Consider the following 23,476-nt stretch of genomic DNA (forward strand, 5'->3'; position numbering starts at 1 on the left):
TGTACGCTCCGCCCCATTCGCCACTGGAGAACGTCCTAGAGGAACTGACAAACGTGCTATCGTTGTCCAGGTCGCCCCCACGTCATCGTGGCAGGCGACTTTAACTCGAAACACCGTCTGTGGGGACAGGTAGAGAGTGACGAGCACGGTTTGCTGCTCGCCAGATTGCATTGGCACAACGCCCTCCTGCCCCTAAACGACGCCGAATCCCTGCCCACCTACGAGACGCCCTATACAGCCAGTTGGATTGATCTAACTCTTGCTAAACCCTCTGTCGTCTCCACTGCCTTTCGCTGGACAGTTCATGATGACACAACCTATTCCGAGCATCGCCTCGTCGAGGTGCGGATAGGTCTCCACCTGAGCCGGGACGCGGCGAACTCGCTATGCCCAACGAGAACTGTTGCGTGCACTTCAGGGGCACCGCTGGTTCGGTCGGGCTTCGGGCGCGTCCCTGGGGTCCTCGGATGCCTTAGACGCCATGTTAGCATCATTCTAAAACCTCTTCGACCGCTTGTACCGTCGTCATTTAAGACCACATCGGGCACGGCCGAATAGTCAGCCATGGTTTACACCTGACCTGGCTATCCAGCGTTCTGCCGTCGCTGCAAAGCGTCGACGTTTTCAGAGGGCGCGGGATCCCACAATGCGAACATTCTATCGCGGGGAATACACCGCCGCCCTGTCGATTTACCGCCAAAACATTGAGGAAGCGCGCGACCAGCACATACGAGGCTACGCGCTTTCGTGCGTGCAGCGGTCCCTGTTCGCCGCGCCGTTCAAGGCAGCCTTTGGCCGCCTTCATCAGTACCGCTGCCTTCTGTCCCTTCTAGCGCCCTACGGTACGTGTACCACCACGCATCTCGAGTCGGCGGCCTTGTTGCGCCGTACTCAGACTGCGGTGGACGACCCCGCCACAGATGCTCAGGTGCACACCGTCACACGGGCTTTGGCGACGTCACCTTATAACACCCCACTGCAGGACGTCCCCTTCTCTCACGAGGAGGTCGTAGACGTACTCCGCCGCACGCCTAACAACTCCGCCGCCGGACCCGACAACAGCACGCCCTTGATGATGAAGGCCCTCTGTCGCTACCACCCAGACTTCTTGCTTATGATCTTTAACGCAGCTCTTTCCTTGGGGTACTTCCCCTGCTGCTGGCGAAGGGCGAGAGTTACCTTCATACATAAACCTGGCCGCCCTCCAGAGCGTACCTCTTCGTACCGGCCGATTTGTGTCAGCTCGGTTTCCGGAAAGAAGCTCGAGCGATTGCTCAATGGCCGGCTGCAGTATTTCCTGCATGCCAATGGCCACATACACCCCCCCGTACGGTTTCACGCGCGGTCGCAGTTCCGTCATGGCGCTTCACGATCTCAAGGATCAACTCCTCAGATTTCGTAACGCCTGTACGCCTGCCATTCTGATTTCGGTAGACTTCCACGGAGCGTTTGATAGCGTGTGGCACCCGTATGTTCTCCGGTACTTCCGCGAGCGCTTGCTGCATAGCAAGCTCTACCATCTGCTGCGCACGTTTCTCGAGGAACGCACGGTATTTTTACGCTCACACGCGGGTCAGGTCGAGGCTTCCCCGTCGCTGAGTAGTCCTCAGGGGTCCCCCTTATCTCCGCTCCTGTGGAATGTCGTCATAGACAACCTCCTTTTCTTGCGGATGCCGCGCGGCGTAACCGTACAGGCGTACGCAGATGACACCCGTCATCCTGCTGCCAGCAGCCACGACCGCTGCACTGTCAGAGCTCACGCTAGAGGTCCTTCGTCGCGTCCGGCTCTGGGCCGACTCGGTGAAAGTAAGCCTCAATCGGGACAAGACTTTCTGCGTCCTCTTCCACCATGGCGCTAGGGGCGTAGCGCGAACGCGTATCACGGTGCGTCCGCCTGGAGCACAGACCGCTTCTCGCATTTAAGGACTCCATCCGAATCCTTGGTGTGGTTTTTGATGCGCGACTTTCGTTTTTAAACACGCGGACTACCTGCGAGACAAGGTCACCACCCTAGCGGCTCGCGTCGCCGCGTTTTATGCAATGCAGGGCTCGCGCGTCCGTTCTGCACACAAGACCATTTTGTATCGCAGGTGGTCCTACCTGCACTCACATACGCGAGTCCCATCTGGTGGAGCGAGTCGCGAGTGGACTGCCGCCTTTATGCCAGGATCGTGTCCATCCAGCGCGTTGCCCTTCTGGCAATCCCCCGGGCGTTCCGCACCACCAACCCGCGGCTCTGCAGGTATTAGTGCAGGCCGCCCCCATCGACCTTGAACTAGAACGCCTTAAAGGGATGCTGAAGTGGTTTTACAATTCGGTAAAACTTTGTTGTTAACAAGGACCAACATTATTGTCGACGATGGCGTAATTTTTCGCTGTTGTGGCAGAAGGAGCTTTAAATACGCGAAAGAAAAGTTCGTCTTGCTCCGCCCCACGCGAACAGCGCCGAAGTGTGGGCGTGACCGGAACTACGTCATTGTCGGTAGTGTTGGCCACGGTGGGTAGAATAACAGGTGGCCCGACGCGCCGCTCCGCCAATGCGCCCGCGCGTGTCACGGAGGTGCTCGAGTTGCCGCCGCTTTTTCCGCAAGTGGCAGCAGCTATACTCTGGCCGATATCTCCGCTCAGGCGCATTTGAAAGCATGTGGCCAGTGTGCGTCCGCGAGCATTTAAACTGCAATTTACATCTTTAACTTGTGAGAAAAGAGATCCGCGGTGTATTTATTACACCAGAGAGGCCTAGAGCAACACTGAAGACTTGCCGTCGCTTAGAACGGACGCGCCACTAATGAAACCATGCAACGCAACCAGCGTTGCAGCCGCGTCTCTTCCTTTCTGCTTGGTCATCTTCGATAAATGCGGAGGCGTTCGTGGGTGCAAGCGTCCGAAAGAGCAAGAGCGTCCCTATGTGACGCAACCAGCGTCGCAAAGTCGCAATCAGCCTTCGAGTCATGATCACGGCCAGATCACTGTGGTCGTGATTAGGTGATCCCACGGCTGGAGATCCGCTCTGATGCGTCGCGTTTGTTGCGCTCTGTCAACCAACGTGCGCGACCGCATCGGTGTTTCCGCTCACTTTGTAAGCTGGAACCACGGCTGAAAACCACGGTGGCTCGATCTGTGCGCTGATGCGGCGGCCACCATGGGACGAAAATGCTTAGCTCCAAATTGCAAATCTGGCTACAAAACGTGCAAAGAAAAGCTGTGTCTTTTCTCCGCGACGAAAGACGAAAAGCGACAGCAGGTTGTGGAGAAATGCAATTTCATGGAAAGACCGCCAGCTAGTCCTCCGACATACGCACGATAACGTGAAAACCAAATGCTTTTTTTTACTCTGTACACTCGCCGGTAGGAATTTTCACGCTTTCGAAAAAAAAAAGATACGTGCACGTCTCTTGCAATCGGCATCCTTGACAGTCATATAGGGACTACCCGCGTCGATAAAAACATTTTAAGCTTCATAAAGCCTGGCGCTCTTACTTTTGCGGTCGAAGCTGGCAGACAGCCACTACAGGCTAGCAAAAGCACAAACAACCGTTTAAAGCCACAAATTAGCCAGAGAAACCTGTTTTTACAGTATAGTAAAAGCTTGAGGTGCGCGTCTTTCAGCCCGAAAACTCGTCGCGAACCTAGCGGCGGCCGTGAGCAACTCGAGCAGTACGGCGACGCGCTCGCGGCGCTCGATGGGCCACCTGTTTTATACTACCACCGTGGTAGTATACCACCGTGGATGACGCGGCACACCGACGTTGACGTCATCGCCTTCGCTCAGCGGTTCAAAGAAGCCCTGCGGCTGCAGTCGCTGTTTTTTTGCCAAGAAATGCCATTTGCGTTCACTTCTGTGAACTCTTACATTGGTTTTCGTATTCAGCAAGGATCAAACTATGATTACACATTCCCAAGTCATTTTTTTTTAAAGTGCTTCAGCTTCCCTTTAACGCCGTGTTTCGTCTCTTCGCGTTGAGGCGTTACGTCGCCTTCAGCGCGTTGCGCTTTCGGCCAGAATGGGTAGCGCTCCCCCACAAAGACGTGGTACAGCATCCCTCGTTACCAGCTATTGCACCGTTTAGACGACTGTCGCGCCACGCAGCCTGCAACGCCTGCCGCGTACCCGGCATACCCATCTACACAGATGGCTCGTACACCAACCTGTCCGCGGGGGCGGCCTACGTGGTTTTCGACCCCAAGCAGGTATCGTTTACTTCATGCCACGTCGGCTTACGCGGCGGAAGTGGTCGCCTTTACAGAGGCGCTCAAACACGTCTCGACAGAGCGGTACACGGGTCGCGTCGCTATTTACACAGACTGCCTGTCGTTGCTTCAGGCGACGGTTCACTCAAAACGCGGAACCACACGTTATGGAGATTCGCCGGCTCCTCAACACCGTCCGTCGGCGTTCTCCCGTCCACCTCTACCACGTGCCCGGTCACGCTGGGGTTTTTGGGAACGAGGTCGCAGACTACCTGTCCCAACGGGCGACTCGCGTCGGCCTTCGCCGCATACCCTCGCCGTTCAGAGTCGTCCGGCGCCAGTTTCGCCAGGAACTGTTGGCTATGTGGAACGATAGCTGGCGAGCGGACTTTCGAAGAACAGAACTGCACCGCTGGGTACAGGACTTGCGCGACATGCCGTCGTTCTTTCCCCCGCCCCAACCCCTCGTTACGCTCGTGACGGGACACGGCCGCTTCCCCAATACTTCTACAGGCTCGGCCTGATGCGCTACCCTCGCTGCCCTTGTGGAGCATACAGCGTGGATATGTCCATGGAGGAAGGAATACTAAGGAGAGGCCCTATCGTATTTCAATGCATTGCGAAAAGTGTGGCGGAAGTGACGTCAGATTTATGGGGCAAACAAACCGGTATGGGGCAAACAAAACAGCAGACGCCCCGCGGCGTGCTCTCCGCAGTGATTAGCTTCTGCGCAGATTTGTAGTCCCGGCGTAAACTTAGCGCGTATTGTGCGGTTCGCACGCAGTAAAATGTTGCAAGCAGACGTTTACCAGGCTGTTCGTGCGTGGCAGGCCCGAGCGCTGCGTGCTCAAATTCTTCGTGGAGCGTTTTTGTGCGACAGTACAGAATACCGGTACGTGCCGTGATCAAAAACGTTCAGCCGCTGCATCATCGTATTCGAACTCACCTAGCAGTGACTTACGCGTTCTGCTGGGCGTTAGGCCTTCCCTTTCTCGTAGCCCGATTTCCCGATCTGTTGCCGGATTAGCGGTTCTTTGTTCGTGTATATGGAGTGAGCGTAGTAGCTATTCGGCGCAACGCCAACCTATAGTTGACGTAACTTCACGTCGAAAGGAGAACACCGCTGTATTGTATACGCGATCGTGCACGTAAAGTTTGTAATTCCAGTACGCACACAACAACAAGCACGCAGCGTGCGCACACCGCACAATACATACATCACGTAGTCCGATAACAACAACATAAGTTTATTGCCCTTTCGTTGAACGACACAGCCTCTAAAAACGTACGATGCCTTCGGCGCATGTTATGTACGGCGCGTCAGACGCCAAAAACAAAGTTCACGTGTGTTCTGAGTTGACACAATGAGTAAGAAGCAACAGAGCACACATCCGAGAGCTTCGCATGGAAATACCATGCATTAGTGATCAGCAATGAAGCGAACGTGTACGTACACATGAAAAGTGACACCCGGTACTTTCCGCAGTGCACGCGATTTGCACCGGGTATACGCAACCATACGCAACAGCTGGGCATTGCGTAGCTTTTCTAAAGAACACACACAGGGAGCAGCATGCGTGAATCGTCTGCGCCGCGGCGCCTTGCACGGCGAAAAAAAAAACAAAAAAAGCTCGAATCGCGCATGCGCTTGCAAACGACACGGCTAACACGGCGGAAATCGCGAAATGTTTCGAGGCTCCTTCGCTAGGAGGCGATGCGGGTGTTTGCGATGTGGAGGCTTCACGAATGTGACGTCAGGGCCTCTCCTTATTTTTCCTTCCTCCATGGATATGTCGCACGTACTCCACGCCTGCGCTATTACAACACCTTACACCTCCCGCATCAGGCCGCAAGACGCCTACTGCGCGGGGCGCTATGCAGAGATTCTCGAAAGCCCGCAAAACCGCGCCTTGCTCATCCGCGCGGTACGCGCATTACGTGAGGACATTCCCCACGTCTCACTATGAAATAGCTGCGCAAGGTTCAATTAACCGCGTTCCGCTTGTGCAAAACGACAACCTCACAAACACACCAACAAGCATCAGGGGGCTTTGCAGTATCGAGGCACACACAGTGGCCATCACGGCGGGGCTCTCGGGCCTCTGTGTGACTCGTTCTGCAAGCCCCTCACCGCCACTCTCACTTGGCGGCCGGTGGTGCCGGCCGGGTGTTGGCGCAGCAAGTGGCTGCCATCGTGTTCATCGACGCCGTGTTCATCGTGTTCATCGACGAGAGCCTTCGACGAGATACAGGAGAAGCAAAGTACCAACCAATGCTTCGATGATATATCAAGCCGCTTACGCAATGGTGGCACGGAACGAATGGGAGCGCCTCTACCGCGGACTGCGCGAAGCCGTGACGGAGCACCTTACGAACAAGGTACGCGCCCTTGTGTTGGCTACAGTAGACGAAAGCTTCTTGCAGACGTTGAATCATGCCTGGGAAGACCACCAGAAGAGCATGATGATGATCAGCGACATCGTAAGGTACCTACGTGCCTCATTCCAACATCGACAGCGTAAGCAAAGCGGGTGTGCGGCTCTTTCGCGATGAGGTTGCGCGCTACGCCGACGTGCGGGACCGCCTCCGCGAAGCCATGCTCGGCTTGGTGAAGACGGAACGCGAAGGCGAATCGGTCGACAGGGCTTCGTTGAAGAAGGCGTGCGAAATGCTCATAGTGTTGGGACTCGACTCGAGGTCTGTCTACGAGGAAGACTTCGAGGTGCCTTTCCTCGCCGAGTCGGCCCAATTCTACGCCTTCCTGGGACAACAATACATCAAAACTAAGGACGCTTTTGAGTACATTGCCCTATTTGAACAACACATCAACGAAGAGTCCGAGCGGTCGAAGCAGTGCCTGGATGATTCCACCGTGGTTCCAGTCGTGCAGGTGGTACAGAAGGAGCTCATCGGAAAACACATGAACACAATTGTAGACATGGAGGACTCGGGCGTCCAGCATATTCTCAACAGCAGTATGACTGAGGACCTGACTCGTCTATTTCGGTTCTTCAAGTGCGTGCAAGGCGGCGTCAAAACCTTGCTCGACTGTGTCAGCAAGCACCTGCGAAATCTAGGAAGATCTATCGTGAATGAGCACGGGGACTCGGTTAGTCTCATACCGGAAATGATGGACCTGAGAGACCGTTTCGACTACTTTATCCAGCACTCCTTCGACGATGATGAAGACGTCAAGAAGGCAATCGCTACCGACCTTCAGCACCTACTTGGTTTGACAAAGAAATCACCCGAGCACCTGGCTTCGTTTGTAGACGACATGATGCGAAAAGGAATTAGGCACATGCCAAAGCAGGAAATAAACCAGATCCTAGACAAAGTTATGGCGATATTTCGGCCCCTGTCGGTGTTGCTTGTGTCGTGCATTTGAACTCTGGACATTCCTCTCCCGTGTTTTGTCATCTGTCCCTCTCTCTAACCTTTTTTTCGCTTTCCTTTCTCATTCATTCTTTCTTCTAACTTCTTACTCTCATCTTTCTCTCTTATTCACTCTGCACTTTCTTTCCTGTCTTTCACCTCACTTCATTGGGCATGCCAATGCCACAAACGTCTCTGACTCATTATTCATTAAAAAAGAAGCCTGCTGGGTTTCTGTGCTCGTCGTCCCAACACCTTAGGACCCATATGCGTTATCGTTGCCCATAATTTTCATTCTTTTGTCTAATTGGCTTTTCTTTCAAATTTGCGCTTTGGGTTATATTTCAACCCCGTTTCATTTATATTTATTGGCTTTAAACCTAGTATGCTTCGGCAGGAACAGGTCTTTCCGATGACTTTATTTTTGTTTTTATTTTTATTCTAACAATGGGAATGAATTTTACTTGGGCGGCACTTCTTTCAGGCAAGTAGCTGCAGGAGGAGCGTTGTCACATATAGGAGGTGACAAAGATAATGTGGTGGAAGAAAAGGAAGACGACAAGCGTAGCATGACGTATAACCGCACGACCAGAAGAGGAAAACGAGGTCGAAGATATAAAATAAGAAGGTAACGTGGCGATGGGGGCCCTGGGTGTTCGATCGTGAGCGCGTCGCCGGCCTGTGTTCCGGGCGCTCCGGCTCCCTTTCTTCTACGGCATCGCACCGTAGTCACCGGCCATTCAAGGACACGTCCTAGGAAATGGATGGCAGGCGTGAACACCCGCATAGGCCAGGGAGCGTCATCGGCTTGTGCACCGAGCGCTTCGTCCCACGGCACCGCTCCCTCGGCCTCGCCTGAGCCAGCCCTGTTCCCGAGAAACGCTGGCCAGCTCAAGAACCTACCTGCGACGCACAGTTCGTTGAACTGCGAGCCTCCCAGCCTCAACGATAACGCGAACTCGCGTTCCGCACAAGAGAAAGACGGCGTCACCGGCTCGGACGCCGACGTTAACGCCGCTGCAGTGTCCCCGACAACTTCTCACCTCATCGTGCATCGGCACAGAACGCCGTAAGTGGTTTGAGCGAAGAACTCTCCGTATTGTATATAGATGCTTGTTTCCTTTACTGGTTCTTTTTGTGACAGCTTTGTTTAACGCTGGTGTTTTTAGTTGTTCTAGGGATAATGTGTGTTTTCCTTTAGGGTGTATAATTAAAATAGGTGTGTCTAACACTCTCGCCTCATCCGTTCCTTCTGGCCGACTGTTGTCCGGAGATCCGTGACAAGCGTGTACAGTGTCGGGCGGGGAGTCAAATTGACTGGGGCGGCACATCTTTCAACCAATCAGCTGCACGAGCGTGTACAGCGTCGGGCGGGGAGTTTGACTGTCTCACGCACAGTCTCACGAGCGCTCGTGAGACTGTGCTCGTTAATTTAAGACCTGTCGTGACGCTAGGCTTAGCTGCCATGATGGGCGCGCATCGCTGAGGAGATGAGCACCCCTAGCTCAACTAACGCCATTTCGCCCGCCGGGTCGAGTTCCCCTGACCTGGCAGATGTCTCCGGCGCGTCCTCCGCCGCATTTCCTGCAGCGGGTAATGATTTATTGGATGAAATTGTCGATCCCAATCGTCAGGAAGGAATACATCTCTCCATCAGACCCGACACCGCTACAGCTACCAGAAGTCAGAGGCATATACCCGCTACGCCTCCCGAGGACGAGGACGCGATCTCGTCCGTTTCTCAAACCACTGCCGTCCCTTCTGCGTTGAGGTCAGACCTTGGCACGCGGGTGCAGACGCGAGCGCGGGGGACAGAGGAGGAGCTATCACGCTACTGCGTTGAGATGGGCAATCGGATTCTCGTTCACGCGCGCCATTTTATCATGGCCCACGTATTCGAGTTAGTGCAACTATGCTCTGACTTGAAGGCTGACGCAGCCTCGGAGCGCGGTGCGGTCATGGCATTGCAGGGCCAGCTACTGGAGACGCGGCGCGAGGCGGCTGACCTCCACAGGCGAGCCATCCTGGCCGAGGCAAGGACGACAACCCAGCCACTTCCTGACACCGCCTACTCTCCTGTGGCCATGGCATCTTCACAGCCACGACCCGGTCTCCCCGCGGGGCCTCACGCCGGACTCCTGCCGGGCTCTGCGATTCCTCGTGCTGCCCTGACGTACGCGGCGGCATTCCAGGCGGGTGCTGCCGCTACTGCAACGCCTTCCACACCAGACGGCCTCGCTTAGGGACCGGCCTCGGCTATGCACGAGCACGGGGCCTTCGTGACCCCCATCGCTCCTTCTGCGACACCTGCCCGGGACCCCTTGAGGCTTCTCAAGGCCAACATCGACCCGATGACCCACGACATCCGCGATTTGACACTCCAACACACGAGGTATGGCCTTACTGTGTTTGCTCACTCGCGCGACACACTCACCAACATGAGACAGGCCATTGCCGATAATGCGATCACTTGCGCCGCACTCTCCATCAGAATCCCCGACAAGCGCAACCCCCACCTACGCTTTTGGGGCGTCGACCCAGACATATCGACCGACGAGTTTATAGACCGCGTCAGAGAGCGCAATCCCCAACTCCAGCTCGATCCGCAGAAGTGCAAAGTTAGGGCGTCATTCAGGGAACGCTCGGGCACTTCGGCAGTTATTGTTGAGGTAGACCCCGACGCGTTTGCACGCATCATGAGCCAGCAGCGCATTTCGGTGGGCTGGACTTCGGACCGTGTGACCGAAGACCTCCACTTGGCCACGTGTACGTTTTCAGCGACGCACGACCATGGACGTAGCTCGTGCCCGGTTAGAAATGACCCTGCGCGCGCAGTTTGAATGCGCTGCGCTACCGAGGGTCATTTGGGCACTGCTTGTTCAGTCCGCCTCGGTGACCCTTCGGTCAATTGTGCGGAGTCCAGACGCGCTGGCCTCGAAGCAGAGGGTCACCCTACCGGGTCCCCCAGTGTCCGCTGCTGCTTGATCGAGTAGCGCGCCTGCGAGCCAGGACCAACTATGGCTTCGCGTAGTGGCAGTTCGTCTGCCGCTAAGGGGGACTGCGGGGTGCCGCCTGCGTCCGCTGCATACAGATCAACTTGGGCCATGCGAAACGGGCATTCACAACGTTTCTGGACACGATGGCGATGCGCGACGTCCGTGTCGCGGCGGTCAGTGATCCTTACAGGCCGTCCAGACGACTTCCTGCCCTGCCGCACGGTCACCTAGTGTATGCAGTGGCGGACGATCCTGTAGCCATTATAATTACACGTCATCCGCCATTTGACGTATGCCCTGTTCACGTTTTTTCCGCATAGTATTTCGCACTAATATATTCAGCTTTATCGATTTTCTTTTTTTATTTTTCATGCCTTCCGCATCAACACTCTTCCCCCATACACCCGCATTGTCTGGGTTCCGGGTCACGAGGGCCTCGAGGGGAATGAAGCGGCACACGCCGCGGCCCGCAATTGCATCAACCGGGCTTCCCCACACGAAATTCGAGGCACCTCTCAAACAAGAATAGGAGCAGAAGAAACCGAAACGGTGCCCTTAACCTACCACGCCTTGCTGCAACACTATCGGCTTGAACGGAAGTTCTGCCCTCCCCCCCATCCCAAACTTTCAAGAGACGAAGGCACGGGCTACAGAGGACTTCAAAGCAACTCATTTATGCACGGCTTTCTATTGCATCACTTAAAACCAACGTCGTACGACTACATCTGCCCACACTGTAATGTGGCAGACACCCTAGCGCACCTTCTGCTGCAATGCAAAGGCAGCAACCCAGCCATACAAGCAGCAGTAACAGATGCAGACACAAACCTCCTTAGTGAAGCGTGGGAGGCTGAGATCTCGAAGCCGGATCTGGTCGACCAGCGCAGGCGGTCCAAGCCAGAGGGTTTCTGGAATAAGGGACCCTCCCACATTCACTTACTGGCCAGCTAATAAACGTTTTTTTTCTCTCTCTCTTCCGTGTGAGCCCTCTTTCCTGTCTATCTAGGTAAGAAATGAGGAATCTAACATTATAGGATGCTGGATATCGTGTAACTAAATGGCCGGAACGTGTGGTCTTAAAAAAATGGTCGGTGCGTCCTACTGCCGGATCAACGGAGGGGTCCTCCACCATAGTTGGCAATATCATAAAACCGTAAAGCAGGACGCCCACCACAGAAAATATTGTAGCTGACAAAGTAAGGCACAGAATAACCAAGTTTTGTTAAGAAACGTTAAAGAGAAATTGCGCCGTCCCTTCGAAATAAATCAGGTTTTAAGGACGACGCGGCCTATTAGAGACAAACATATGCGTGACACACGAAGTAATTTGTTAGGCTGATCTCAATTGTAGTATAATGCAGCGTAAAATAACACCCGATTTCTCGAAATGAGATTATTTTCTCGGACATACGAAAATTTCGTCGTCACCTACGTCTATACACGGACATTATGCTTGTCTGCGCGTGGAAGCGCCTGTGCCTGCTGTGTGGTATGAGCGACATAAAAGTAATTCCTTTCATGTTATTAGTTTCCATTCGCCAGCATGGTGAAGAGATAGATTTCAGGTTGAACGCTTTACACAAATGACGGAGGCCGACCGCCGCAATCCCGCATTGTTTATCAGTTGCAGGAGCACTAAGTGTCACGTAAACTTAAGGGCAAAATAACTGTCAGTAAATTCAATTAATACTATTGCAATGAGTTCATTGAACGTGCAGGCAGACAACGAACTGGTAAAGTATCTTTTTTTAGCAGTTCAGATCATTGCGGCAGCTGGCGGAGCAGGTCTGAACTACGTGGTTCCCTTTATGTGGCCTCTGAGATACACATCGGCAAACACAAAGTTAACACGAAGTTATCCAAAAAATACACCACTGCACACAAACGCCCACGTGCGAGTGCCACTGCCAGACACCTATGTCAAGGATTAGGGTCACCTGAAGTTTTTTTTTTCTTTTCTCCTGTATAGTAAACGAGGCTGCAACGAAAAGCGAAAAGTGGCTCCTCAGAGGCAGGTCTGAATGGCGCAAAGAAAGGTACTGTACTCAAGTATTCTTTCTTGCCAGTTTTTTGAGCAAAGGAGAAACACCCAAGAGCTGTGCCTGCGAACGCTTTCTTTGCACTTAGCGCATCACACACTAGGCGCACACCCCATCAGCGCCAAGAAACAAGGCTCACACGCACGAACGCTTTCAAGCGAAATCTCCCTGCATCGCGTTTCACGGACGAGATTCAGGACAAACACTCTTCCGCCGCACGACTATATGATGCTTACGCGGCTTTATGTTGATAAAACACTGAGCAAGCATCCTAGTGGCGTGTCTGTGTATTTCCAACACGAAACTACAGGCGAACACCAATAATCGGTCAGTAGCGTTCATGAAGTTTCGGGACCTAAATTTTAGCCTTCTGATCTGCCGGAAGCACGATTCACGCGTCTCAACTGCTTCAACAGTCAGCTAAATGGTGACCACACCAAGACTAAGAGTTCGGAAGAGTACGGGAAACGCACTTAGAGCATCTCCAATTTTCGAAGAGCGAGCAAATTGCGACCGCTTCACGTCCAAAGGTGCGAAAATGGGCGGGGGGAAAACACTCTTACCGTGTACGAACTCATCCAAGAACAAATGTCTACTGGCGACCACAGGACGTTCCTCGAATATATGAGGAACGCGCTCTGCGCTCCTTAGCTCTTCGAAGTAGGGGTATATCGCAATTACACCACATTCAACCACCCGCGTATTCATGAGAAAAACGCTTGACCCGTCCGAACTCTTCTAACAAGCAGCACACGGCGATAACACCACGTTCAGCCGCGCCCGAGTGTATGAGAAACGCGCTCAGCGTGTCATAGCTGTGCGAAGACCGACAACGAACTGCCTCACCCTTCACGTCGCGCAGAAAAGCAAGCGCGCGTCTTCTGAATTCTTCGAATACGAGCAGGCGACAATGCCACGTACTGTACAATAATCCACCAGTCTCCCGGATACGCGTTTGGATCGTCTGAGCGGCAAGTTCCTGCCATATCGGACCGCACACAATCAAACGGCCAAGAACATACCAGAAACGCGCCAGTCGCGTCTGCGCACGGCGAACAGCGAACGCCAACTGGCGAGCAGCCCACTCGACGCACCCGAGCCCAACGTTGCCCGAGCCAGTGGTTGAGAAAATTTGGAAGCGATCGTAGCGCCGTCTGCAATCCGCAGGCAATCGGACTTACAAAGAAAATCTATATTTAATATTCAGCAGTTGCGATGATTGCAGTAGAAGTAATGGAATTTTACATTTCGTCTAAAACTGCGCGGTATAATAGTGGCAATTTGAGGCAGTTGAGCAAGTAAAAGTTCATTGCCCAAATGGTTTTGCTGGCTCCAGCGACTAGCGTCTGTTTGCCAGTCGCACCGAAGCGAACGACAAATAATGCAACATGGCTGCTCGCATTCGGCAGCCTCTCTAGCCTATCAACAGCGGGTGCGGGGCGCAGGTGGGGGGGGGGGGGTTCTCAGAGGGTTCTAGAGAGCTTTCTAGAGAGTTTTCATTACCTGTGTTTTCTTGAACTTCACTTCGAGCTTTTTCTCCGTGTAGTGAGAGTTTTGTAGAGCGGTGTAGTTGCGTTATCACTGGAAGAGAACAGCAGACATTGATGATTCAGAAAAACATTTATTAAAGCAACATTTCCAAGGTACGAATATATATACAGGGTGAACGCAGATTTTTTAAATAAAAATTCTATCACAGTAAGGCACCTGTCGTTTTCAAACTCGAGCTGCACTTCGAGGCGGAAATACACTGCCGCATTTAAAGTGACATTGTTGCGACCATGGAGTAAGATAAGAGAGGAGCGCCGACTCCGCCGCCGCCCCACGCATTCACTCCCCAGGTAGCACAAAAGAGATAAAATCCGTCTTATTAGGGGATATATCGTCTAAACTGACTCCAGGCTAAATAGAAGTCAACTTGAGGACGAATTCTATCCAGACGGAATATCCTGCTGTAAGACAGACTTTTGAAAACCTTTACAAGCGTCTTCTTCTTTATCATTTGTGTTGTTCACAAATGTATTTCCTTAGCCGTCTGCAATACGGATAGAAGAAGCCACCTTAAGTAAGAACATAAGGTGAATCTAAAATCCCGCTTGAAGTTGGATTTTGTAAGACCGTTGTTCTTGCGCGATCGTTGTCAAATTGTGGCGGGAAATTTTGGCGGGAGATACCTCCTTTTTTTTTTTTTTTTTACTTCTGGCGAAAAAAGCGCGCGAAAAGGCAGCCCCCAGTAGTTGGCGCGCACAGAAGAGCACTTCTGTCAGTGACGCTCTTGCGTTGATGTATCATGAAGACAGCTAGAAAGAAAAAGTGTTATGCTGACCTTTCAGACCGCCAGAAGCGCCGGAGAGTCAATGAAATGTTGTCAACTTCTGCAGGTATCGATGCCGACGATACCACCCAGGATGTCTCAAGGTATGTTGAAGTTAAGAGATTGTGCACATATGAGCAGTCGGAGGACAGTTGCTGCGAAAGTGACTTCGCCTGCACTGATGACGAAAGCGGAAGACGTACTGCTATCGCCGAATTACCAAATGAGCAGAATCAACTGGATAATGTAAACTTGTTTGTCTTGACCAGTGAACATACAAACGCGCATAGGATAAGCAATATTTGCTCAAGAGAAAATACGGACCGAAACAACTCTCCGCTGAGAGCTGAGATAGAAAATTCCAGTTCTTTGTCCGATGACACGTCCTACGCAGAAAGCCAAGCAGGAGCTCATATTGGGCGTAACTGCGTGGAGTTTCAAGCATGGCTTGAAGCATGGGTCACAACTCACCGCATTCCTCACGTCGCAGTTTCTCAGCTTCTACGAAAACTTAACAGCACATTCGACACGGATCTGCCAATCGATGCCAGGACGTTGTTGGGCACTCCCAGATTCACTTCGACGCGATCCGTTCCTCCTGGGGAATATGCGCATTTTTCTTTGGAGAAACATTTGGAGCGTGTGATCCTAAACTCAAATGAAGCAGTTCAGTCGACAACACTGCATTTATTTTTCTACATAGACGGTGTAAGATTGGGAAACAGCACCGCTGACCAATTTTGGCCGATTATTGGAAGATGTGAGGAGCTCAGTCCTCAATTAATGTTCGTAATTGGTTGTTATCAAGGCAAAGGAAAGCCGCATTCGGTGGACGATTTCTTATCCGAGTTCGTAGAGGAGCTCAGCTTGCTTTTACAAAGGGGCATCACTGTGCAAGGTAGCCATTATGATGTCTCCTGCAAAGCTTTCATTTGTGATGCTCCTGCGAGGGCATTTCTCTTGGGTACAAAGTATCATGGCGGTTACTACGGCTGCACCAAATGCAAACAGAAAGGCCATTATTGCAGAGGCAAAGTAGTGTTTCCAGAAACAAATGCTCCCCTCCGTTCGGACTTGGACTTCGCTGAGAAGTCATGTCCAGAGCACCACGTCAGCAACACGCCATTATCAGCCCTGCCTTTTGGCCTCGTATCAGGATTTCCGTACGAATACATGCACTTGGTCTGCTTAGGAGTACAAAAGAAACTAATTCAGCTATGGAAAGGCGAAAGGCGGTCGACCTTCAGGCTTCGCCATGACCAAATATCGGAACTTTCAACAAAGCTAACATCAGTTGGCTCGTACGTGTGCCGCGAGTTCGCACGCAGACCACAGTCACTCCAAGATCTTGGCGCTTGGAAGGCGACCGAGTACCGCCAGTTTCTTCTCTATAGTGGTCCGGCACTTCTGCAAGGCTACCTAGACAGAAAAAGGTACGAACACTTTTTGGTGCTTCATGTTGCCATCACCATTCTCGCGCATCCACAGCTGTGCTCCGAACTAAATGACTATGCACGAAGGCTGCTGACATTTTTTGTTCATACTTCCATCGACATCTACGGCATTGAGAATGTCACGTACAACGTACACGGCCTTGTGCACCTGGCTGATGACGTCCGTTTGTTTGGCCCTCTAGACGCTTTCAGTGCATTTGCAGCAGAGAGCTTTATGGGAAAGTTGAAGGCTCTTGTTCGCCCGGGTAGGCTGCAGTTGCAGCAGCTGCACAGGCGCCTGTACGAAGCAAGACAAGCTGCAGACGACAATGCCTCGTGTCCTGACACCCCACAGGAAAATCAGCGCTTGCGCTCAGAGCATAGGGGAGTTTGCCTGCCCGAAAACTGTTGTGGACCGCAGTACTGCGTGGCACGTGTGAATGGTACGTTTCTGAAAGCAGATATTGCCAACAGTTGCTGTCTGCTCAAAGATGGCAATGTCATCGTAGCAGAAAGCTTTGCATTTGACAGTGAGAACATGCCAGTAGTGGTCGGCCGCAGCTATGCACGAAGAAAACCACTATATAACTATCCAATCTGCTCATTATTTCTAGATGTTCAGAAAGTTTCAGTGCTGTCGCAGAACCTTCGCTCATGGAAGTTGGACGACATAAAAACGAAATGTTTTCGAGTCCCTACTGGTCATGATGAATTTGCGGTCTTTCCCCTTATTCATGCCGCAGTGATGTAATGCGGCAGTGCTAACAATAACGATGGGGCACACCTCGACAACAATCAGTCCGCAATTAAGTAACTAAAGTGAACAAGTTGCCTAGCAATCTGCGATGATGATCGATGTGAAATGCAAGACAAAAGTTATGCGTTTACAAAGGTTTTAGGTCACTTCAAGATTTTTGAATTCCCGTGACTTGTCTAATCACGTTTATGCACACTTTCATTTAGTCGAACTTTGTGGGACAATCAACAATAAGGTTGTGTCAACAGTTACTGTTTGTGGTGAATCAGCAGCGATCGACCTGTGGCAATCATCATTTTTGTTTTCTACGTACGTCTTCAAGATCTTCTCATGCTCGATGTTTATTTGTTTGCAAAGGATCATGGTTGCGCCAGCGTGCCCAAGGTAAGCAAAATTTTTTTCTTCAGTACACGGGGCCAGATATATATATATATATATATATATATATATATATATATATATATATATATATATATATATATATATATATATATATATATATATATATATAATGTGTGTGTGTGTGTGTGTGAGGAGCTTTTTTTCCAAAATGGGCCAAATGCAAAACCGAAACTAGCTAAATGAGGCTGTGTTGGCACATAGATACTTTCAACTTTGCTCTAAAACAGTTATAACAAATTACTACTTATTATTATTAATTTATTAGGAATGCTTTTAAAGGAAAGTTTAAAGTATGTATGGGTCAATAGAGCCTTGAGCTAGTTTCAGTTTTAGATCTGGCACACTTAAAGGCCAACTCCGGCGATTTTTTGGCCATGTCAAAGTAATGGTGCTTTTATGTTCCTAAGACGCTCCTGTTACGGGCCCGATAGCAGAAATACTCGGCAAGTTGGAGAATAATTTTAAATAAGCAAAAAAGCGCAACACCGAAACCGAAACCCAACCGAGTGTACTGTCTACGTATGACGTAGACGTTGTTACGAACGAACCGGAAGTCGTGCAAGGCATGCCGGTGACGCCGGCGCGGAGTATGAAAACTGTGACAGCCGGGACGACCAGCGAAGCGCCGGCCAAACCAACGCTGTCTGTCGCCTTGTGCACAGCAGATGCTCGCTGTAGCGCCCGAAGCGCCGAAGTTAGCGGTGCCCTCGGCTGCGTCACTTCCGCCGCCTTACCAATACTGACGTCACAGACACAATGTTGCCAGTAATTGCGGGAATCCAGGAGGGCGTTTGCAGACAATCTTTAAAATTCATTTGCAAACAATCTGCGCATGTCTCAAGCCTGTAATTTGGCATAAATGACGGAAACGTGCAAAGGAACGTGCCCAGCGAATTTCATTGAGATCCATCGACCTCGAAAAATCACCGGAGTTGGCCTTTAAAAAAAAAAAGCCTCCTCATATATAAATAGGGAAAGTGTGTGAAACAAAACTGTGCATCTCTTTCCGCGTGGTGCGTGCAAGTCTGTACCATTTATTTCATTATGAACCAACTTACTCAGACGGAAGCTTTTGCGTACACGGGAGAAAAAGAAAAGAAAAAGGTGCAGCAGCGTTTCTTCTGAGATAAAACCGCTATGTTAAATAAAAAAAAAACATTTCAATTCTCTTTTATCCCAACGATGGCTAGCACGGCCTAAAGCCCGTTCACCATGCGGAGTCATATTCGATCACCAGTCTTGGGTCACTGGGAAAATGCGACCACATGATGCCTAAACGTACGAGTCTCCGTACCACCACTCAGGCACACAGGAACTCTCTAGTGCACTTCAGTATGAAACGTTTACCACCAACAAAGGTGACATACGAGAGCCACGGTTGCTGGATCCAGCGGCCGTGCCTGAGTAGAGTTACTGTAGCATATACAGTGACTCTATGCCTGAGTAGCTTGCAGCGCTGTAATTTCTGCAGCGGTCGGCTGACAAAACTCCGGAGTGCAGCGCGCGCATGCGCGAGCTGACTATTGTCCAGGGTTACCAGATTGGGCTATTAATAGCCAAATTGGGCTACTTTTTGTTCGAGTTGGCGTCAAATTTTTGTCTTTGGCTATGTGGCTATATTTGGGCTACATTGCTATCGACTAGGCAAGAATTCCAAAAAGCTACAAAATGTAGATAATTTAGTATCGGGGACCCCATAGAGTTAATATTAACTCTATGGGGGACCCCTAACGGCTTACGCACGTGCGCTTTTGCGTTCGTTTCTACCTCCAGCTTTACAAGTGCCGGGGACCCCCAGCAGCTGCACCCACGTGCGTACGCGAGCGTCTGGGGGTTCCCGAAGTCAACGAAGGCCCCTTGGCCGCCACCATAAGCCCCTTTGGGCTGTTGTTAACATGCGTGACCCCCCAGAAATGCAGTACCACTCGTCAGCTTTTGTACTCCCATGCAGAAGCCAAGAAAGGTGGTGATCGTTCTCTCTGTTAAAAAGCTCTCTACAAAGAACGCCAAGGCGCATGCCGCATGCCGCTAATGCGCATGCCGCTAATAGGTCCCGCCATCAAAACATTCCAGTGTGTTGAACGATCCCTGCACCTGGAGACGTAGCCCAAGAAAGGGCTTCACGTGTCGTCAGTTTGAAACCGTGTTGATGGCTCACGTTTTCTCTAGACTTTCGTGACTTCTACTATCGTAAAATGCTGAGCAAACACCCCCCCCCCTCCCTTGCCCCCGCCACACATTGAAAGATAATAAAAAGAGATGTGGAGGGGGCCCTCTTGCTCAGTCCCAGACCAAAATCCAAGATAGCTGCGGAAGTGCCTCTAAGTAGAATGCACACTTGTGTTTCTTATGAAATGCTTTGTTGAATACGCGTGCATTTACAGTTTTTACTGAATCGGAGGGTGTCCGTCTGACATTTCACGTGTTATGACAAGAGTGGAAAGACGTTCTTCAAGTACCCCAACAATTTTCGACACCCTGGAATGCGACCCCCATTTGTATGTTGTAAGCGGCAATAAACTTTTTTCTAGATTTTGCAGCCATCGCTCAATTATTGTGCATTGAATAGCAAAAAAAAAATATTACGCAATACAACGGATTCACGCATACATTTGCTGATTTTGGCTATTTTTGGGATACTTGAAATTTTCGCGTTGGGCTATGTTTGGGCTACCTCGAAGTCCGATTTGGCGGTTTGAAGCTCGCACCATCTGGTAACCCTGCTATTGTCTTGCTCAGTCTTGCTGCTGTCACCGCTGCCGCTTGTATTGAGAACTCTTTGTTGTTTTTTTGTGTCGAATGACGGCGTAGTTGCATCGCGGTGAGTATTTGAAATTGTATTTCTCCGCTGCAATGTTCACTTGTCCAAGTCGGCTGTTGTATTTGTGGAGGATGTTTCCGTGAATCGGCAGGCTTTCTTCGTCTTCTCACTCGCGTGGGTAGTCGCCGCTAAACTTTCCTGCGTCCTCGTCACGCCGCTTAGTTTTTGGCGGGATACTCCGCGATTTTGAAGCGATGCACCGGGATTTCGTTTTATTTGCGTGTTTGCTTTTTCTCACTGTAACTTTTAATGTTTTTATGTAAAGATCTCTTGAAATTGCCACGGCTAAAAACGCCCGCATTGTTAGTTTGTGTCTCGTGTTCTTGCGCCGTTTTTAACCATGAACCCACACCAACTTGCCCAACTATCACTTGTACTGAAATTGCCATGTTGTAACGTTCCTTTCGAATAGAGTATACATTTTCTGGAAATGTTCCTGTCGCAGCTCCGTGTTTCTCTCACCACGCGGCAGCTTTTACTGTTATTCTAGTACATTGTGCTGAAGTTGCAGCAGCTTGTTGGTGTGGGCGTTATTTGACATGTCAACTTGCTGAGACGAGTGATTTGCTTGTGTAGACTAATTGAGTAAGTGCTAGCGCTAGCTAACATGCTGAGCTTGTTGGTGCCTTGAGCCGTGTCAGCGGCGATTGTAATATAGCCATAGGCGTGAGCACGGTGGGGGGGGGGGGGGGGGGGAGGGGGCGCAAAACTAGCCCCGTACATTGACATGATTCGCAACTTCCAGGTACCGTGGCGCCGCCGAGCGGTGGCCGCCGGAAGCTCTGTTGAGATTATTGAAATTGTAATTGAAATGTTGGACCCGCTTGAGTCGGCGAATGTTGCCACTTGTTTTGTCTCGTTTGGGGTCGTTTTGCGACGGTGTGCACGGTCTCGATACGTGACACTTTCGGTTCCTCACTGTGAACGGAAAATAAAAGAAAAAGGCAACTGATTTTACTGCGGGCCTCGGTGCTCACAGCGTACAGCGGGAGGCAAAGCAAAATCTTCCCCTTCAGATTAGCACCTCGAAAAGCCGTGAGTGGTTAAGCGGGTGAAGCTTCGCAAGCAAATAACTAAGGCCCATTTTGTGTCCCATTTTGTGTCCGAGTATATACCTACTACTACTACCTATATCAACTTTCTCGCGCTTCGTTCCTCCGCTCGACACAGTCGCTGTGCAGACAGTACCAGAACTGATAAGGAATGCGTTCCGCCTCTAGAATATAATGAAAAGTCCGCTTTCAAAGCGTCCATTGCACCATTCCACGTCTGAAGTGGCTGTGAAGTGCCTCCGTGACCTTCACATCTCCAGCTCTTTTTGTTCTGTATTGCTTGCTGATGGCGCTGTTTTTTCGTCCCTGTCCCGTACGATGTTACTTATTGCACTTCTCATAAACACCGAAAGCGTAGGATGATAACAGAAACGTCCCTTACTTAAACGTGAAAATTGCGTCTCGCGCCGGTTTCATTCGCTGCTTGTCGACCCATTGTGGCATTCCGCTGGTTTTTTTTTTCTCTTTTTTACCAAGAAAGCGCAATAAAATCGTATTTCCGATAATCGCACATGCCTCAAGTGGTTCTTGTGCTTCGGTCTCGAAGGGCAACACATTTTTTTTTTTTCGTTTACTTACATTACTTCGTGCTTTGAAGGGAGCTGAGCTAGCTACGCGGCAGAATGCAATGCAAGCAAAAATGAGATAAGCATGTCTCCGAGAATGTCTCTGATATTACTGAGACATCTTTACTGAGTCTCCTACTACCATATCGTGCTAACAACACAGCGGGGGTTGCAACGCGCGATTAAGCGCTGCAAGCAACGCGACTAGTGTGTTTGCTTTATTTACAATTATGTGCATATTATCTTCCTAATGAGGTTCCAATCACGTACCAGACATTTGTTTACTTATTATAATATGTCACCGCAACCATGCTTTCACTAAAACATAAATCGGAGTGCAGCCGAAGCGCAACGAACTGAACTCTTCGCCAAACATGTACGTTCCTAAATCGTCCGCAGCGGGCCGATAATCTCAACGACCGCCATGTTGGATGTACAGTCGCGCCACCTATAGGCCGTGAAAGTTGCGAATAGTGAGGGGGCGCCGTGCCGAACCTTCGCCCCCCCCCCCCCCCCCCCCCCCCCCCCCCCCCTCTGAAGGGGAACCCTGCGCACGCTTATGAATAGAGCTCCGCGTTTTCTTAATAATAATAAAAAAAATCCGCCGTCAAACCCCCGCCGGTAAAGTTTTGGCCTATTCAGATTTATTCAATAAACTCCTATTTTCGAAATGGCATTTTCAAAGCTGAGAATTGCCAATCTTTTGAAAGGAGCACACCTCTATGAGTGGCAGTAACCTCGTAAAGTATGCTTGTGTCTATTACAACAAGTTTTGTATTTGTGCTTGTGTGTATACGTGTTTTTGCGATCAAGCCTTCCATACATCTAAAATACATTTTCTGGGTTCACACAAAATTGTGGTCGCATCTCATATCATATAAGATTTTCGAGTATTTAGAATAATGATAAATAAAAAAATAGGCTGTGAACATGCTGCTGCCATTTTGTGGTCACATCTCATTTCATATAAGATTTCTGAGTATTGAGAATAATAATAAATAAAAAATAGGCCGTGGACATGCTGCTGCCGTTGGCAACAACATATTCTTGTAAGAAGGCATTCTCAACTTTAGCCAATCTGAGAAGTACGTGGAGGAATCGACTGAATCACTGCAGCTGACATGCGGCTTACCATGAGTGTGACTGAGCCTCTCATAGCTTTGTTGGCACAAGAAAAACGAGTTCAGCCTCATTTCAAAGAACAAGTTTATATATATCTGTTTTTGAATTTCTTGCACGTGAATGTGGCATGAACAGACAGAAAAATGATTGCATGAAAATGTGAATGGGGGAAGGGGGAGTTCCTTGGTGCTTGGCAGGGCTCCCTGAGACCAACGTGCTTGAGAGAACCCGTAGTATACATCATGAACAATCTGTACTCAGCGTAACTTGAAAAATATCTGTGCTACGTCTACTCTTCTAGTCAACGAAGGTTTGACATTTGTTGGCATTTTTGAATAGTAGTATGTTTGCATGCATCATAAAAATTTTATAGGAACCACATTATCAACCGTCATGAAACAACAGGTT

At 50.5% G+C, this 23,476-nt stretch overlaps 2 protein-coding genes across 2 annotated transcripts in view; both read left to right on the forward strand.

Moving 5' to 3' along the window:
- The first annotated feature begins 6,495 nt into the window (after nt 1–6,495).
- On the forward strand, nt 6,496–7,579 carry LOC119376031 (cullin-3). The gene is made up of 2 exons (XM_037646022.1): nt 6,496–6,672; nt 6,746–7,579. The coding sequence occupies exons 1-2, from the start codon at nt 6,496–6,498 to the stop codon at nt 7,577–7,579; spliced, it is 1,011 nt and encodes a 336-aa protein (XP_037501950.1).
- A 2,245-nt stretch (nt 7,580–9,824) lies between these two features.
- Nucleotides 9,825–23,476, forward strand: part of LOC119376032 (uncharacterized) — a gene marked incomplete at its 3' end in the record, with an annotated part of 28,812 nt that continues 15,160 nt past the window's right edge. The window contains exon 1 of the mRNA XM_037646023.2: nt 9,825–10,332. Within this exon, the coding sequence (XP_037501951.2) occupies nt 9,825–10,332 (508 nt within the window). The remainder of the gene's footprint in view (nt 10,333–23,476) is intronic.

Source organism: Rhipicephalus sanguineus, unplaced genomic scaffold (assembly GCF_013339695.2).
Source record: "Rhipicephalus sanguineus isolate Rsan-2018 unplaced genomic scaffold, BIME_Rsan_1.4 Seq10727, whole genome shotgun sequence".
Taxonomy (NCBI): domain Eukaryota; kingdom Metazoa; phylum Arthropoda; class Arachnida; order Ixodida; family Ixodidae; genus Rhipicephalus; species Rhipicephalus sanguineus.

Bases quoted from the DNA above. Each gene is read 5' to 3' on its own strand.
- LOC119376031 (XM_037646022.1), top strand. From the start codon at position 6,496: ATGGTGGCACGGAACGAATGGGAGCGCCTCTACCGCGGACTGCGCGAA. The intron at 6,673-6,745 runs GTAAGGTACCTA...TTTCGCGATGAG, and splicing joins TGATGATGATCAGCGACATC to GTTGCGCGCTACGCCGACGT.